Source organism: Hyperolius riggenbachi, chromosome 1 (assembly GCF_040937935.1).
Source record: "Hyperolius riggenbachi isolate aHypRig1 chromosome 1, aHypRig1.pri, whole genome shotgun sequence".
NCBI classification, from domain to species: Eukaryota; Metazoa; Chordata; class Amphibia; order Anura; family Hyperoliidae; genus Hyperolius; species Hyperolius riggenbachi.
In genome coordinates this window covers 298190675-298209356 of record NC_090646.1, presented here as the reverse complement: position 1 = coordinate 298209356, position 18682 = coordinate 298190675, and the positions used below count along the sequence as shown (strand labels likewise).

General features: G+C 43.8%; 1 protein-coding gene across 3 annotated transcripts in view; it reads left to right on the top strand.

Moving 5' to 3' along the window:
* The window catches only part of LOC137508598 (rho guanine nucleotide exchange factor 18-like), a 168138-nt gene that overhangs the window by 91610 nt on the left and 57846 nt on the right, over positions 1 to 18682 (top strand). For all 3 annotated transcript variants that reach the window (XM_068233766.1, XM_068233767.1, XM_068233765.1), the window contains exons 13-14: positions 5731 to 5813; positions 12377 to 12430. In XM_068233766.1, the coding sequence (XP_068089867.1) occupies positions 5731 to 5813; positions 12377 to 12430 (137 nt within the window). The remainder of the gene's footprint in view (positions 1 to 5730; positions 5814 to 12376; positions 12431 to 18682) is intronic.

Below are 18682 nucleotides of genomic sequence, written 5' to 3'. Positions count from 1 at the left end.
TGACTCAACGATTGGAGGAGAAAAGAAAAAAAGTTAAGGGAAGAATGACATCAGTATTTAGCCTCAGCTGTTGGCAAAAGACATGGCCCCCACTAGGAACAGAATTCTCTTTATTTACTATATAAAATTCACTGAAATCAAAATGTGGCCAGTACAATACATGTTATGTTAGTAGATCAAGTATTTATCTACTTATATATGTGTTTTTTCCCTGGCATAATATAGCTAATCCTACTGCTTTAAATGCTCTTTCTCATAATTGGATTCACTTGTGTATGTAGGTCAGGGGTCAGTGAGCTTACCAAGCCGATTTGAGTTCCAATAATTAGTTCTAAAGGTTTTAGAATCAATAAAATGACAACAGTGCCCAAATGTATGCACCTGCCTAATTTTATTTAAACAATTATTGTGCACTTTCTGTAAATCCAATAAACTTAATTTCACTTCTCAGATATCACTGTGTGTGTCTCCTATATGATATATTTAACTGACATTTTTTATCGTAACAACCAACGATTTGTACAGGAAAACCCTGACGATTAACAAGGTTGCCCACATTTTCACATCCCCCTGTAAATGCTTTAAAGATTGAAGGATTCTTTAATTGGTCCGGATCAGTGTATAGGGAGTGGGAGAGAACTGGCAGCAGATTCACATATCCTTTTGCCAGTCTTCATTTTTCAGTATAGTAAGGAATGTGGTGGATCAGATTATGGGGAAATGTACATGGAATAAAACACTATTTGTAGGAATGCGTAAGCAGTGGTAATGTACCCTATTTTCTTTCCACCTGGAGAGGCAGATATCTGGTGACTCCATTATTGTAGAAGGCTTTGAGATTCTGCCCCAAGTTACCTACCATATATACTCGAATATAAGTTGACCCCCATGTAAATGTTGACCTTGTGTATAAGTTGACCCTCAAAAGGGGGATGTTTTTTAAATGATTCAAGTATAAGTCTATGTAAGATTTGCCCCAGTATAGGTAGGTAGCCACTATAGTTGCCCCAGTATAGGTAGGTAGCCACTATAGTTGCCCCCAGTATAGGTAGCCAAGTATAGTTGCTCCCAGTATAGGTAGAAAGCCAGTATAGTTGCCCCCATATAGGCTAGCCAGGTAGGTGCCTCCAGCATAAGTAGCCAGGTATAGTTGCCCCCAGTATAGATAGGTAGCCAGTATAGTTGCCCCAGTATAGGTTGGCGAAGTAGATGCCTCCAGTATAGGTAGCCAGTTATAGTTGCCCCCAGTTTAGGTAGATAGCCATTATAGTTGTCCCCAGTATAGGCTAGCCAGGTAGGTGCCTCCAGTACAAGTAGCCAGTAAAGTGGCCCCCAGTATAGGTAGGTAGCCAGTATAGTTGCCCACAATATAGGTAGGTAGCCAGTATAGTTGCCCCCAGGGTAGTCAGGAGATTGTGAAACTCACAGTACCGTGTCCTGTAGTAACTGAACCTCCAGAGAAGCGTGCTCAAACTGCACCTTAGATGTAAAAACTTGATGTAATCCCGACATCCAGCGGGCCAATTGCGGCTAGATTAGCAGCAAGGCTCCGCTCTGCGAGCTGTAGGCAAAACACCAACTGCCTGGATTCCCCGATCAGGTGACCTCTCTAACTTCCTGCTTTTGCCCGTTGTGAGTTCTACGGTGGTTTCTTCCTCTCTGTTAAGCCATTGATAGCCCGGCTGATGCCTCCTGGCTGGAGAAGATAAAAGGAACAATAGTGCACTCTGCTGGAAGAAAGGGGCTGCAGACTGGGATCCACTTACTAGAAAACTTCTTGTTTATTGGCACATAACAAAAAGTAGCCTTCACTTCCCGACTCAAGTTTCGGCATAATGCCTTCGTCACCCCCTGATTGAATAATTCCAATCAGCATGGAAGTCCTGAGCTGGAAGGAGTTTGGTATGGACTTTTTGGGGAGAACCCAGCATTTCTTCTTTGCTCTTAACCTTCCTGGCGGTAAAGGGGTAAGCCGCGCAGGAGGTTTTCTCAGGCCCTGCTGGGCCGATTTGAGTAATTTTTTTTTTGCTGAACGCAGCTAGCACTTAGCTAGCTGCGTCAGCACTTCGATCGCCGCCGCCCCGCGCTCGATCGCCGCTATCCACGTCGCAACACAGCCCCCCTCCCCCCTAGACCCCTGCGTTGCCTGGCCTATCAGCGCCAGGCAGCGGCAAGGGGTGGATCGGGACTCCCTTAGACGTCATGACGTCGGTGACGTCATCCCGCCCCGTCGCCATGGCGACGGGGGAAGCCCTCCAGGAAATCCCGTTCTTTGAACGGGATTTCCTGATCGCCTATCGCCGGAGGCGATCGGCAGGGCTCGGGGATGCCGCTGAGCAGCAGCTATAATGTAGCGAGCCTTAGGCTCGCTACACGATTTAAAAAAAAAAAATATCAAAAAACGGCTGCGCTGCCCCCTGGCGGTTTTTAATAGACCGCCAGGAGGGTTAAAGATTATTTACAGCAAATACCGTAATATACTACCACATTTGTTTTAAGCAGAACAGCATTCAAGGCGTTACAACACAGGACTTACCGTATTTTTCGGACTATAAGACGCACTTTTTCTCCCCCAAAAGTGGGAAGAAAAAGTTACTGCGTCTTATAGTCCGAATGTAACATTCAGGTACTTGTTTCCTTGGTCCGCAGTGGGGTGTCAGCAGTGCAATACATTCTGAGCTGCATATAAAAAGATGCTATTCTCAATCCCCATGCTGGCCCTTTGATCTGTAATCTCACCTAGCAGTGCGATCCCCATTGTTTCTAAGCGGCATTGGAGCAGCCGCTGTAATCCTCACAATGCCTGTCCTTTGATCTTCCGTCTGCCTCAACGTTCCCCGCAGCGCGATCCACAATGTCTCTAAATGGATTAAAAAAAGCAGCTGTAATCCTCCACAATGATTACTCTTTGATGTTGCCCAGCAGCCCCGCAGCAGCGTGATCCATGCTGACATAGCACATCTTCAGCCGCTATAGCGGCAGAGTCAACAGCGGCTTCCGTACTGCTTTGTTTACTTTCATCATCACATGACCCCGGCGCACTTGCGCCGGGGTCATGTGATGATGAAAGTAAACAAAGCAGTACGGAAGCCGCTGTTGACTCTGCCGCTGTAGCGGCTGAAGATGTGCTATGTCAGCATGGATCGCGCTGCTGCGGGGCTGCTGGGCAACATCAAAGAGTAATCATTGTGGAGGATTACAGCTGCTTTTTTTAATCCATTTAGAGACATTGTGGATCGCGCTGCGGGGAACGTTGAGGCAGACGGAAGATCAAAGGACAGGCATTGTGAGGATTACAGCGGCTGCTCCAATGCCGCTTAGAAACAATGGGGATCGCAATGCTAGACACTCTGGGTGAGATTACAGATCAAAGGCAGCTCCTATGCTGTTTAGGAACGCTGTGAATCACGCTGCTGCTGATGCCACCACCTCATTAGGACATCATGGACACCCAGACCGGACCCAGCAATTGCCACCCCGGCTGGTGAGATCTCATTTAATGCTATTGTATTGGTTGGTTATTGTAGCTGGGGTGGGGGTTGTGTAGTGTGGGGTTGTGTACTGTAGTGTTAGGTAGTGTTGTGTTGTGTAGTGCAGTGTAGCTGGGCGGGTGGAGGTAAGCAGGGGTTTGTGTAGTGTAGTGCAGTGTAGCTGGGGGGGGGGGGGGGCAGCAAGGGTTAGTGCAGTGTAGTTTAGTATAGTTTGTGGGGGCAGCAGGAGTTGTTAGTGTAGCCTAGCAGTGTAACTTAGACATCTTGGGGGGAGGAAAGGTCCATAAGACACTTCTGGACCATTGATGCACCCAGGTTTAGTTTTTTTTTTTTCCCCTGGTTTTTGCCCTTTAAACCTAGGTGCGTCTTATAGTCCGGAGCGTCTTATAGTCCGAAAAATACGGTACTTTTTTAATAGAATGCTGCCTGCAGGGAGATCCGCATCTAAACTAGTGATAACATTATCTTGTGTTTACTTAATTGTAGCAGAGAGGAATGTAAACATTCCCTGACTGCGTGCAGAAACTTCTTCTAATGTGTCCTGAACTGAAACACTGCTCAGAATCATTACTGGGTACATTACAATATAAATACACCAGTTATGAATAAAATGCTATGGCAGCTTTCTGAGCAAATAAAACTGTACTTTGGGAACTTTTAATATCTAAATCAATAATAATACTTATGCACAAAAGCAAATATAACTGTATGGGATATAAAAAGTAGGAAAACACATTTTTATTGAATATTATGTCAGTTTAATACCGCTTTAAGCAAGACATTTGTTAACCTCCCTGGCGGTAATCCCGAGTGCAACTTCGGCTAAGGATTACATGCTGGGAGCAGTAAGCTTGGGCCTAGCTCGGGCTAGCTAAAATAACAGCTCCAACTGCTTACCTGGATCCCACAATCTAACTAAGCTATCGACGCTGCTCAGTGGGTCTCCAGGCCTCTCTTGCCAGCCACTGGGATCCCCATCTCTTTTCTGCTTCCTGGATCCCGGTGGCCAATCAGCGGCGGTACACGTGCGGCGATACATCATTGTTGGGGGCGGCGCGGAAATTTAAAGTGGAACTGAACACAGGATAGAAGGAAAAGAGAGAAATTCACCCGGTATGTATTTAGAGTTTAGCCTGTGTAATTCCTCCTCATTTGTCTCTAATCACAATTTGTAATTTAATCTCTCCCCGTGTCACATGACTGCCATGGCAGAGATGACAGATAAGCTCATTTGAAAGCACAGGATATTAACGATATAACAATTTGGTTCCCAGCTGCTTCTGAGCGAAGTGCTTCTGCTGATTTGCCTTACTGTTACTGATTGCTGACTGGATTTTGACTACTCTCTGCCTGCCGCCTGCACCAACCTCTGCCTGGATTTTGACTACTCTCAGCCTACCGCCTGCACGACCTCTGCCTTGATTTTGACTACTCTCTGCTTACTGCCTGCACCGACCTCTGCCCGATTGTGATGTCGCCTTCACTATTTTTTAAGTTTATTCCTAAATTTGATTATTTCAACAATTTTGTGTCCTAGTCTTTTATTACACACGGGATGGCTACAGAACCTTGATTCGGATATATTTCTGTGAGTTATGACTTAAAGGATACCCAAGGTGACATGTGACATGATGAGGTAGACATGGGCATGTACAGTCCCTAGCACACAAATAACTGCGGTGTTTCTTTTTTTCCTTTTTCTGCCTGAAAGAGTTAAATATCAGGTATGTAAGTGGCTGACTCAGTTCTGACTCAGGAAGTGACTACAGTGTGACCCTCACTGATAAGACATTCCAACTATAAAACACTTTCCGAGCAGAAAATTGCTTCTGAGAGGAGGAAAGAGATAAAAAGGGTCAATAGTTCATAGATTTTAGCTCTGGCATTCTTCAATGAATGTGGCATTGAGCAAAAACAATAAAACAGTTAAAACTGAAAAAGTTGATTTAAACATAAAATAAAACTGGAATATCTTAAAGGTCATTTTTAGGAGAGGAAAGATAGGTAGAAGCGTTTTTCCTTTATTTTCTCTTTGGGTGGCCTTTAAGAATTGGAGGCCTAAAATTCTTGAAAAAAATGTACCACTTTTAGACCCATGAATCCAGAAAGAAATGAACCGCCAGAGACGTTAAATTGCATGCTTTGCACAATGCAGGTAATTAGAATTGCCTTTGAATGGGAATGTATTTAAACTCATTGCTATAACAAATTATATGCCTTTTTTTTTTTTTTTTTACAGCTGGCAGCTTTAAACAGAAGGTAAAAGACCGGCGTATAACATCCAGCAGTTCAGAAAACCATCTACAAGATGTGTGTGATGAGGTAAAATCTGATACAGCAGATTTATTGTGTGTGTGATGTGTTTGCACTTATATATTTTTATTCAATCTTTTTCATGTTGTTTTTATACACACTCACACGCTTTACTTTTCATTATACATAAAGTTATGGTTCGGTATATTGGCCTCCATTCTTGTAGGGTTAGCATCCGTTTTACTGCATGCGTGTCAAATTATCACATTTGGTAATTGCAGTTTGCAATTCTGATTTTAGTCATTTATTACCGGATGCGGTAAATCAGTTTTTTAATGTGCTGTATTTTGCCCCTATGGGGTACTTACCCTGGTAGGGGGAAGCCTCGGGATTCTGAGGCTTTCCCCCGTCCTCCTTCATTCCTCTGTTCCAGCGCTGTCAGCCACTGAAAATCATAACAATCCTGTGTCAGCCTCACTCAGACGCAGTTGTGACTTTCCTTCAGGCTAAGGCAGAAATAGCCGAGCACGATCAGATAAAATCTACTGAGCACACGCGTCTGCCCCTGTGCAGTAGAGTGGATCCAATCGAGCGTGGCTATTTCCACCTAGAAGGAAAGCCGCTACTGCACCTGCGTGAGGCTCACACAGGATTGTTAAGACTCGGGAGCCCCAGTGGAGCTTCATGGGCTGGCAACGCTGGAACAGAGGGACGGGGAAAGCATCATTCAGATCCAGAGGCTTCCCCCTCCCAAGGTAAGTATCCCCTATAGCAGGGGTCCCCGACCACCGGGCCGCGGCCCACTGCCGGTCCGTTGGCAGTTTGACACCGGGCCGCGGCAGGTCTGGCCTCTCGCCCCTCCCCACGGCTCCTGTTACCTTATCATGACCAGGCGGCCGTTTGTTCTATTAGATTCCCCCATAGCCGCTCTCCTCGCATCTCCTATTACAGCAGTGCACTCGGCAGCTGCTGTGATAAGCAGGAAGCGGTACAGCGGTTCCCATGGTAACGGCGATGCATATCGCCGCTACAGGAAGCCGGTGTACCGGTTCCTGCTCAACACAGCAGCCGCCCAGCGCGCTGCTGTAATAGGAGATGCGAGGAGAGCGGCTAAGGGGGAATCTAATAGAACAAGCGGCCGCCCGTTCATAAGGTAACAGGAGCGGCGGAGGGGCACTACCTACCCATACTGGGACGCTATACTGGGCACTATACTAGCTATACTGGGCACTATACTAGCTATACTGGGCACTATACTGGGGCACTACCTACCTATACTGGGCACTATACTAGCTATACTGGGCACTTTATTGGCTATAGTGGGGCACTACCTACCCATACTGGGGACTATACTAGCTATACTGGGGGGCACTACCTACCTATACTGAGACTATACTAGCTATACTGGTCACTATACTAGCTATACTGGGACACTATATTAGCTATACTGGGGCACTATACTAGCTATACTGGGGTAACTATACTTGCCATACTGTGGCAACTATACTCCCAATACTGGGACAACTATGCTAGCTTTGCCACCGCACCCCAGCCCCCCTCTCCCCCCATAATCCGCTGCCGACGACACTGTCCACTATCTTACAGATTCTCATTAAGACCTGCCTGTACCTGGTAGTAAAGTAATTTGTGTGACAAGTGTTAGAAGAAAATGGAGCCCTCTGAGATTGTTTTGATTCAGCTGCGGATGATTCAGAGGAGAAGGCATCTGCAGAGAAGAGTTTTTGTGATATTGCCAAGTTCCTGTCTGCAGTAGAACGCCTTACAAAACCTACTGCCACTTGGTTTTTCTGAAATGTTTACAACTTCTCCTCCGTCTTCCTGCTATCCTTATACAAGTTCCTCCACCATAAATAGACGCAGGAATGCATTTGCATACTTCCTTATAAGGACAGAGGTGCTTGAATGGTGCCAAAATCGGGTCACATGGGTTGATTTACCCATAATGCAACTCGCAACTATTTTTTTGGGTAGAATACCACATTTTTAGAGATTTTACCGCATGCTTAGTGCAGAAATACTGCACATTTTCCCACACTTTCTGAAAATTACCAAAAAATGGTCGCATGCAGGAAAACCTTTCAGAAAATCTAAAAATCCTGGAAAAAAAAGAATGCTATATTTTCCTGTAAAAGATTATTTTACTGCACTACACTACCAGAACTGAAGCCATTGTGTACCCCCACTTCTCAACATTTCAGCTTTGCAGTACACAAAGCAGAGGACCTACACAGACTGACAAGGGAAACTGTTGTATAGATTTTCCTAAGGCGATTATGCTCGCAAGTCCTGAAATCTGCTAGATTTTAGTAGTCTGTAATTGGACACGGATTACAAGAACTCATATTTCCAAATACAATACAATAGAAAGACTGAAACCAGATCTTTTTCTAATATACATTTTTATTGTTTTAACAGGTTATTTAAACATGGGTTTACAAGAAGCCAAGTATTAATACAAATAAATGAAATGCGTGGCATGTATAGTATCATTCCACTGTACACAATTTTCCTTTGAATTATAAGCAAGAAGTTCTGAATCAGGATGATAAAATTTATTGGCTAACTTAAAATAAAAAGTAAGCTTTGAACTATTCTGCCTTCATCAGATACAATCCTGTATGCCTACAAAATGTTAGAAGACAGCTGTATACATGCAACATCAAAAGGGGATACATAGATTTTTTTTTAGAAACCTAAATGCATGCCACTAAGATGCCTTAAAGGATACCCGAACTGACGTGTCAAGATGTGGTAGACGTGTATGTACAGTGCCTAGCACACAAATAACTATGCTGGGTTTCTTTTTTTCTTTCTCTGCCTGAAATACTTAAATATCAGGTATGTAAGTGGCTTACTCAGTCCTGACTCAGACAGGAAGTGACTACAGTGTGACCCTCACTGATAAGAAATTCCCCTTTTTACCTCTTTCTTGCTCTCAGAAGCCATTTTCTGCTAGGAAAGGGTTTTATAGTTGGGAATTTCTTATCAGTAAGGGTCACACTGTAGTCACTTCCTGTCTGAGTCGGGACTGAGTCAGCCACTTACATACCTGATATTTAACTCTTTCAGGCAGAGAAAGAAAAAAAAACACAGCATAGTTATTTGTGTGCTAGGCACTGTACATACACATGTCTATCTCATCATGTCACATGTCAGTTCAGGTATCCTTTAATTGAAACAAAACAATCAAATGGGGTCTTGAGAGGGTGTTAGCTATTCTCAAACATTTATTGTTACCATAGTTTGCTTTTTTAACCACTTAAGCCTATCTGGCACAACTAAAGGCAAACTGTATTCTCGACCAGTTTTCAAACAGCAGTACCTGTGTGGTGCGCGGGGCTGCAGTCCGCGCACCCCGGCGATTTTCCATTTTTGCAATTGGTGAAGAGAAAGAGAGCTTCTCTGAACCAATTGCCATGCCTGTGATGAATAGACATGACCTCGATTAATTTCATTCACGTTCAAACACTTCCTTGTAAATCAGAAAAGTGAAATTAGCCTGCACAGATTTTTTATTAAAAAAAAAAGACAGTAATATACCCTCATGACATACATATTTAAAAAAAAGATACGTCCCCAAGGCAACTATTTATGGATATGTTTTTATTTTATTGCAATTTGGTAACAGGGGGAGGAGGCTTTGTAAGTGATTTAATTATATTAATTTTAGTAGATAAGGGCTTATAATTGATGGGACACGAAAAAATATACCTTTATTTCCAAATAATATATTGTCGCCATACATTGTACTAGGAACATAATTTAAATGTTGTGATAGCCAGTACTAATTGGCAAATAAAATGGGTGGGTTTTATTTATAGTAGTGTTGCTTATTTTAAAACTATAGAGGGTGGAAATGGAGAAATAGAGTATTTTTTATTTTTTTCTATGTGTATTTGCCGTTAAAATGCATAGAAAAGAAAATAATTACTGAAAAACAGTATTGCTCACAAAAAGCTTAATTTGTGGCGAAAAAAAAACAAGATATAGATCATTTACTTGTGATGAGTAGTGATAAAGTTATTGGTGAATGAATGGGAGGAGAGCTGACAGGAAAATTGCTTCCGTCCTGAAAGTGAAAACACCTGCGGGCTGAAGTGGTTAAAATATTGTGAATTGTTACAATTAGTATAAATTAAAACATATCATACAATCAAAGAGTCAGCTGTGTTAAAGAAATGAACCTGGGGAGTAAACAGCCATGTTGTACTGACAAGCTGAGGTCACTGAAGACCTTTCAGGGTTCGAAAAAAAAGAAAAAGCCCTGTCAGAGATGTGAAGGGAGAAACAGGTTTCTGTTTTCCAAGCTTCTCTGCAGATGCATCAAGAAACTTAGTGCAGCTGACACTACATCATTCTGAGTTCCCTTTACAGTCAGAAGATGTCCTATATCAACATCAGTTTAGACCTGGAAGAAACCAGTGGGAATCAGATATATGTACAGTCCAGTGAAGGCTGGTCAGAAATGGCTAAAAGGCCATAATTCTGACTTGGAATCATGGCCACATGACTTGCTTCTGCATGAAATACCTGGAACTGGTGTGTAGAAAAATAGTAGCAGGTACTCTGTACTTGAGAAGTCGCACTTAAATATTTGGTAAGAAGTTTTAAATCAGGATGATATCATTTATTGGCTAACTAAAAACTTTGCAGCCTTCGTCGGGCTTACATTGGCTATCACTCATAAACTTGCTGGCGGTAAGGAGAACCCGTGCTGGAGAATACCGCCGTCGGTAGTTTAGCCTTCTGGGTGGTCATTCATAAAAATTGTGCCTGGTGCGATAGCAGTGCAGAGGTTTTCTGGAGAATGGTGTCGGTAGGCGGGCGGTAGGCATACGGAAAATACAGAAGCTGCCCGATTCCCTCCGTGCGCTGCTCTCTCTTCTGCTGCTTGGGAGGTCCGTCCCATTCACTTACAAGTACTCCGCAAGCTTCTCGCTACATCCAGGGGATCGGTAATCCCCTTCCGCATACCGCTATGCGGAAATGTTTATGAATGGACATTTTGCTACTTTTTCTGGATAACTGCGTATCAACACCGCACAAGGCGGTAAGTTAGCACTCTGCACGGGAATGTCAGCTCCGCATGCGGAAAGAGCCTTTATGAATTGACATTCTGCAATGTGGTCGGTAATGTCAGCAGTATTCAGCATTTCCGCATGCGGGAATGCTTTATGAATGATAGCCAATGTGTTTTGGGTTTTTTAGGAAACCTGGAGAACAATGCAAAGATTCATCTTCAGGCAAAAGATAATTCTTGCAGGTTTTGTGCTATACGTACAGCATCAATAAGACCAAGAAGGAGCTGATATGGCCACCACGGCCCTAATCTCAAAATCAATGAGTCTATCTGCGATTACATGTAGAGGCAGAAGCAGCTAAAATGGCATATACCCACTGAAAATCTGTATATTCTGGTATATAATGCTAGGTACACACCATACAATTTTGTGTTAGATAGATGGTTCGATAGATAATTTCCGATCTTATTTTCGATCAATTTTCTGATCGATTTCTCATAGAAGTGATTGGAAATAGATAAGAAAAGATAACAAAATTGAATCGGAAATCGATCTGAAAATGAAATCGGAAATCGATCGGATGGAAAATCGTCCGAAAAAAACGCATCGTGTGTACCCAGCATAAGACTTTTTAACCCAGGAAAATCTTCTCAAAAGTTGTGGGTCGTCTTATACGCCGGGTGTCATCTTATACGGCGAGTGCTGAAACTTCCAAGCCGGACTGGAGAATATGCGGCTGCTGCATATGGTGGGGGGAGCTCAAAAACATCCGCAGCAGCATCCCCACCATATGTGGCGACCAAATGAAGGCAGCAAGGGCGGTGCTGTACACGTATGGTAGAAGAAAATACACTCACCAGGATTCCTGCAAAGAAGTGACTTAACGCGGTCCCAATGACAAGGTGAGGGGGCACTTTACTGGGAAGGCTTTGTATACAATAACCAGCCAATCACCAGTATAGTACAACACTTGCCGTGATTGGTTGGTTGTTTTATACTGTGCACCACATACAGCACCAGTATCTGTACCTGTTTATACAATATAGCACCAGTACATACAGTAAAGTATAAAAATGTCCAAAAGTGAGTCTTATAGGGCGAGTATATTCCAAAATGTATATTTTAACTGGAAAAGATGGGGGTCGTCTTCTATGCCCAGTCGTCTTATAAGCCGGATTATACGGTACATCTAAAAAAAAAAAAAATCTAGCTGCTTAGTTCCATTTATAAAATAAACCAAAACCTAAAAATTGGTGCTGTTGAGCACAGCGTAAGTCAGTGGATATTGCTTTGCACAGCATATGCGTGTACAATACATAAGTGCGTTTGAGGTAAGTTTACTGTAAAGCGCGTGTGTATAGCATATGATGGCCAACTGTAGAGTGCGTGCGTAGACAGCCTTGGTTTACAGCCTGTAAGTATGTATGTGCACCGCAATGAATAATTGTGGAGCCTGTATGTGTACTAAAAAGCAGAAAATAGTGTATGCATTGGAGTTCATTAGATTTACAACATGATGAGATGCTTAGCATAGATTTTTGTCATTTTGTTATGAATATTCTAATTCTTTTATTTAATTTTATATCATAGCCTGAAATATCAATGTTGGAAAATAACAATACTGCTGCAAGCCAAGAATATGAGGTAATCAAACAAAGGGTTAATTCCATTTGTGCCAGTGGCTTTTAATGTGGCCAGGTTAAAATTCTAGGACGGTTTTCTTTTTAGAAATTGTTTAACGGTAATTGGTTTTAAATTAAATCACTATTCCTTATAGAATGTTTCAGTTTTTACATGTGTTCACACAAACCATGAAGCTCCCTCTCAAAGGGGAAAACCTTCCTGCAACATAACCGTATATCACATGATGGTTGTGCTTTCAGGCTAATTTACACTACCTGGCATTTAAAGAGTAACTGTCAGGCTGCAGAAGCTAATTTAAACCTCTATTCTCCTGTGTTAAACAGTTTAGACAGAAGCCAAAAGACATTACTAAAGATAAAAATCTCTCTTACATTTAATGTGTGCTTATCACCAAAGCTAAGCTCCTAAGGAGGACGCAAGCCGCATTCCATACTGCAAAGCATTCTGGGGCCCTCCCCTCGGCTGCTAAGGAGAAGACGGGATCAAGTTTCAGCAGCTTCTAAACTCACAGCACAGATAAATCTCCGGGAAGATTACTCTGCAGGAGTCCGCTATTGTTCCTAGCCACATGGCTCATTAATATTCACTGCACACTGTGTTATTCTGTACGAGCTGTTCTGTGATCAGAAGCAGGCAGGACATGACGACACATTTGGCTTCACAAACATGGAACCTGCCATGGGCTGTCAGGAGCATCATTCTCTGCATATACTATATACAAATTCTGTGAAATCCAAACGTGGACAGTGAAATGCATATGTAATGTAAGTACAGCCAATCTTTAGCTACTGATATATGTGTTTATTTTCTCTGAGACCTTATACCTAACAGCTCCTCTTTAACACCACTTCACAAATCTAAAAGATGCTGTTGTTAAAAAGGGAATGGTTTTTACAACAAGCCTGGCTAGTGATTTGATGTCTGTGGGATTCAATATACGCATCAAAGGGCTGTTTTAAAGCTTAAATTGGCAGTTCTCACCAACCAAATAAATTTTACCTCCTTCTTTACCCCTTTTCTTCCCACATATAGTCTTTTAGTAGTCTCTGATTGCTGCTGTGATTTTAAATAAAAAATAACCTCTTTTATTCCCCCTTAAATTAGCCCTAGACTGCGATCCGTTCACTACAGTACACATACATAGGCATCAGCCTATGATAGGGATTAGATTGTGAGCCGTTAGGTGGGACAGTTAAGTGACAGGGCTGTCCCCTGTACAGCGCTGTGCTAGATCGCAGCACTGTACACATTTTATTTTTTTTAGTTAAAATGAGTTTGCCAGCTCCGAGCGCGGCTGGCAGACTGATCACGGAGCCCCGCTTTGTTTACAGCAGGGAACGTGCTTATTCCCTGCAAATCTTGCTCCTCGTGAGATCACACCCCCTGGCGTGATCAAGGCAAGAGGAAGCCACTCTGCAGCTGCGACCCTGCGTTAGGCGGTCGCAGAGTGGTTAAAATAACTTTTCAAATGCTTACCTGAGGTAAATGTATGCATGCTCTAACACCAAGTTTTAACCCTAGCAAGTCTGGCTCTGCAAATCTGGCTCAGTTGGCTATTCATGAGGCAATGGTCATGCAAATATGCATTTGCTTTCGCACGCCAAACTATGCAGGGTCAAAAAACGAATACCGCAAAGCGGTCGCCCTGCGGGAATTAGTTCATGCCACATAAGCACTATCCAGGAGCGCCACGGGGAGGCTTCCCAATGCCCCCATACAACCAGGGGACCGTGGGGTCCCAGGCACTCTCACCGCCTGGGAACCACAGCAGCACCCCGGAGGGGGAGGCTGGGTGGCGCAGGCGACCCCCCCCAAGCATGGCCAGCGCCGGGGGGAGCCGTCCGCTCCAACCTCCCAAAATTAAAAACAGGCACTTACCTTAACGTCCATTGCGTTCTGCTACATGCGCATTAACTTGGGGGCATTGGGAAGCCTCCCCGTGGTGCTCCTGGATAGTGCTAATGTGGCATGAACTAATTCCCGCAGGGCGACCGCTTTGCGGTATTCGTTTTTTGACCCTGCATAGTTTGGCGTGCGAAAGCAAATGCATATTTGCATGAGCATTGGCTCATGAATAGCCAATTGAGCCAGACTTGCAGAGCCAGACTTGCTAGCGTTAAAACTTGGTGTTAGAGCACGCATACATTTTCCTCAGGTAAGCATTTTTTGTAGTTGTATCCTTTGGAGGCAGGTGGAAGATGGCTTGCTCTGGTGGTGTGAGCCCTGGAGTGAGTTGTTTGCACCTGTCCTCCCCCCCCCCCCTCTGGAGTGTTGTGTGTGAGCCAGCCCTGAGCTCTAAAGCTTGGGGTGACCCATGCTTCACTCCTTTCTCATGTGGTGCCCCCAAGTTAATGCGCATGTAGCAGAACGCAATGGACGTTAAGGTAAGTGCCTGTTTTTAATTTTGGGAGGTTGGAGCGGACGGCTCCCCCCGGCGCTGGCCACGCTTGGGGGGGTCGCCTGCGCCACCCAGCCTCCCCCTCCGGGGTGCTGCTGTGGTTTCCAGGCGGTGAGAGTGCCTGGGACCCCGCGGTCCGCCGGTTGTATGGGGGCATTGGGAAGCCTCCCCGTGGCGCTCCTGGATAGTGCTAATGTGGCATGTACTAATTCCCGCAGGGCGACCGCTTTGCGGTATTCGTTTTTTGACCCTGCATAGTTTGGCGTGCGAAAGCAAATGCATATTTACATGAGCATTGCCTCATGAATAGCCAATTGAGCCAGATTTGCAGAGCCAGACTTGCTAGGGTTAAAACTTGGTGTTAGAGCACGCATACATTTTCCTCAGGTAAGCATAAAATAACTTTTCAACACTTTGCAAATTAAAAAAGAACCAAAAAGTAGGTCAAAAAGTACCATCAAAACTATCTTGAGTATTTTCTCACTTGCTGGTGGTTTAAAAGGCATTTTATTGACAATGTGTGAATATATCACCTAAGAAGAAAGCTCAGGAGAAAAAGTTAATAGCATATAGGCCATAGTCTCATTGAGATATGAGACTGATGGACAAATCAGGACAAGATGTGGAACTTGACAGAGCCCTCAGTGTGGGTAACCTATATGCAAGTAAAGGCAACAAGGCTAGAGATTTGGCCTGCACATTCCATTACTTTCAGAAGGAAGAAAAATTAATTCCAAATATATATATTCAAAAAGAAAAAGACTTCTAAAAGGCAGGCAGAGCGGTTTCATTCTGAACCTTACACACTTGGGCTTTGTGGGATGTTGAGATTGAGAAATATACTCCAACCACTCACCAACTGAGACTCATTCCATAGTTTAACCACTTCACCTCCAAGGATTTTTTCCCCTTAAAGAGAATCTGTATTCACAAAATGAAGTATAAACAAACATCCCTGCATGTTTGGGGTCATCTCCTAGCCCCCTCTGTAATATTTTTGCTGCTCTCCGCTGCAATAAAGAGGGTGAAAAAACTGTTTTATAAACTGTTTTGTAAACAGAAAAGATGGCCACCAAAACAGGAAGTACATCAGCAGAGCAGTGAACTCAGTTAATACACAGTGAGTACACAGAGAATTCAGTGAGTTGCACATTGAATTCAGTCTCCAGAGGTGTAAGTTTTGAAAGAGCTCTGTGTCAATGAAGCATGACAAGCTGTGTTAGAGCCTGGAGTCCTGTCAGCCTGACAGGCAGCTTCCTCCTCAGCCAGCTATTCTTTGTTCAGTTTATCAGTCTGTGTTTATCAACCTCACAGATAGCAGACAAGCTGACAGTGAGAGCAAGGGACATTGTCTGTGAGGAATAATCCTCACAGGAGCACTGGAGGGGCTTGGAAGGAGTTAACTTGTTCACATTACTGAAAAGTTGGCAGCCTTTCAGACACAGCCGACAAATCCGACAGGGGAAAGATAAGTTGATTTATTACAGAGATGGTGTAAGTAGAAAGTGCTGCAGTAAGCCAGAGCACAATGGAACAGCCTTAGGAAGTTGTAGGATAGGAGAAATACTGCTGAAATTTTTGTTACGGAGTCTCTTTAAAATGACCAGACCAATTTTCATCTGTCAGTGCTCCTTCCATTCATTCTCTTTATTACTACTTGTCACAATGAAACAATCTATATCTTGTTTGTTTTTTTTTAGGCTTTCTTTGGGTAGTACTTTTTTTGCTAAGAATAACTTTATTCTAGCTGCATTAACCCTCCTGGCGGTCTATTAACCTCCCCGGCGTTCTATTGAGATCGCCAGGGCGGCTGCGGGAGGGTTTTTTTTTTTATTAAAAAAAAATCTATTTCATGCAGCCAATTGAAAGTTGGCTGCATGAAAGCCCACTAGAGGGCGCTCCTGTTGCATATTTCTGATCGCCTCCGGCGATCAGAAGTAACAAGAAGGGCCGCGATGAGCGGCCCTCCTTGTTTTGCTTTTCTCGTCGCCATGGCGACGAGCGGAGTGACGTCAGCCGCCCCCGATCCAGCCCTTAGCGCTGGCCGGAACTGATTGGTCCGGCTGCGCAGGGCTCGGGCGGCTAGGGGGACCCTCTTTCGCCGCTGCTCGCGGCGGCGATCAGGCAGCACACGCGGCTGGCAACGTGGCGGCTGCGTGTGCTGCTTTTTATTTGATAAAAATCAGCGGCAGCCTCCGGCGGTGATGGATGAGCTGAGCTCGTCCATACCGCTCAGGAGGTTAAAAACCGCTGGGGGGCAGCGCAGCAGTTTTATTTTTTAAATCATGAAGCAAGCCTAGGGCTCGCTACATGATAGCCGCTGTGCAGCGGCATCCCCCCACCCGCTCCGATCACCTCCGGCGATCTGCAATCAGGAAATCCCGTTCAAGGAACGGGATTTCCTGGAGGGCTTTTCCCATCGCCATGGCGACTGTCATGATGACGTCATCGACGTCGTGGCGTCATCTCGGGAGTCCCGATCCACCCCTCAGCGCTGCCTTGCGCTTATAGGCCAGGCTGCGCAAGGAGTCGGGGGGGGGGGGGGGGGGCGGCGAAGAGCGTCGGCGATCGGTGTGCACACGCAGCTAGCAAAGTGATAGCTGCGTGTAGCAAAAAAAAAATTATGCAAATCGGCCCAGCAGGGCCTGAGAAATCCTCCTGCGTGGCTTACCCCCGAACATAGTTCGGGGTTACCGCCAGGAGGGTTAACAGGAAAAATAAGAAAAGAAATGAAAAAAATCATTATTTTTTCGGCCATCATTTTAAAATACATGCTACTGTAATTAAAACCCACACATTTTATTTGCCCATTTGTCCCGGTTATTGCAACATTTACAATTTTTCCCTAGTGTAATGTATGGCGCCAATATTTTTGGGGGAAGTAAAGATGCATTTTTTAATTTTACATCCATCACTTATTACAAGTCCATAATTTAAAAAGTAACTATAATATACCCTCTTGACGTACATATTAAAAAAGTTCAGCCCCTAAGGTAACTATTTATGGTTTTTTTTTATTGTATATTATTATTATTATTATTTTTATTTTTTTTACTAAAAAATGTTTGGGGTAACTATTGGGGAGTGTGGGAGGTAAGGGGTTACTTTTAAATGAAAAAAAAAAAGTCTCAATTATTAGTATATATTTTTGAGATGTTGGGATACGGGGGTTTGGCGTTTGAGAGACCACACTTATGTTTTTGTTGTTGTTAGTTCAATGTTTGTTTCTTTCTTAATTTTATTATTGGATGGTAATCCTTCTTAAGGTGCTACTAATTGTTCTGCTTTTCTCTGACAAGATACTATGGTCTTTATGTACTATTATCTAATAGTTTGTGCAGTTACTCCTATGTTCTTGTTTACACTGTTTTTGACTTGCTGGTATAATATTCTCTTTGCACTTTAATAAAACTCGTCTTTATATAGGGAAAAAAGTCAGTTAGTGTAAAAAAATGTTTCTAGATGTAATTTTACTTTTTGGCCACAAGATTGTTTCGCGCATAACTTCCTTATGGGTAGTATTACTAAGCAAACAGGAAGCAACGTGTGGAAGTGTAAGTATCGGGTTTTGTGAATGACGGCGGCTTTCATTCACACAGGGACTTAGATCAATTAATGGAAACTGTGTTATCATTCATTGATCTCCCGGCTAATTATCGGCGGTAGTAACGAGCACGGTGGGGGGTGATCGGGGGAGGTGGCGCGCGAGAGTGTACGGCAGCAAGTGACGTAGTAGCTACGTCCTTTCAAGAAGATACGGGGAAATGCAAGGACGTAAACAGAATAGGACAGATCATATCCCTTTAAAAGAGTCTGAAAGACAACAATAAAACCACCTTCCTCCACTACAAACC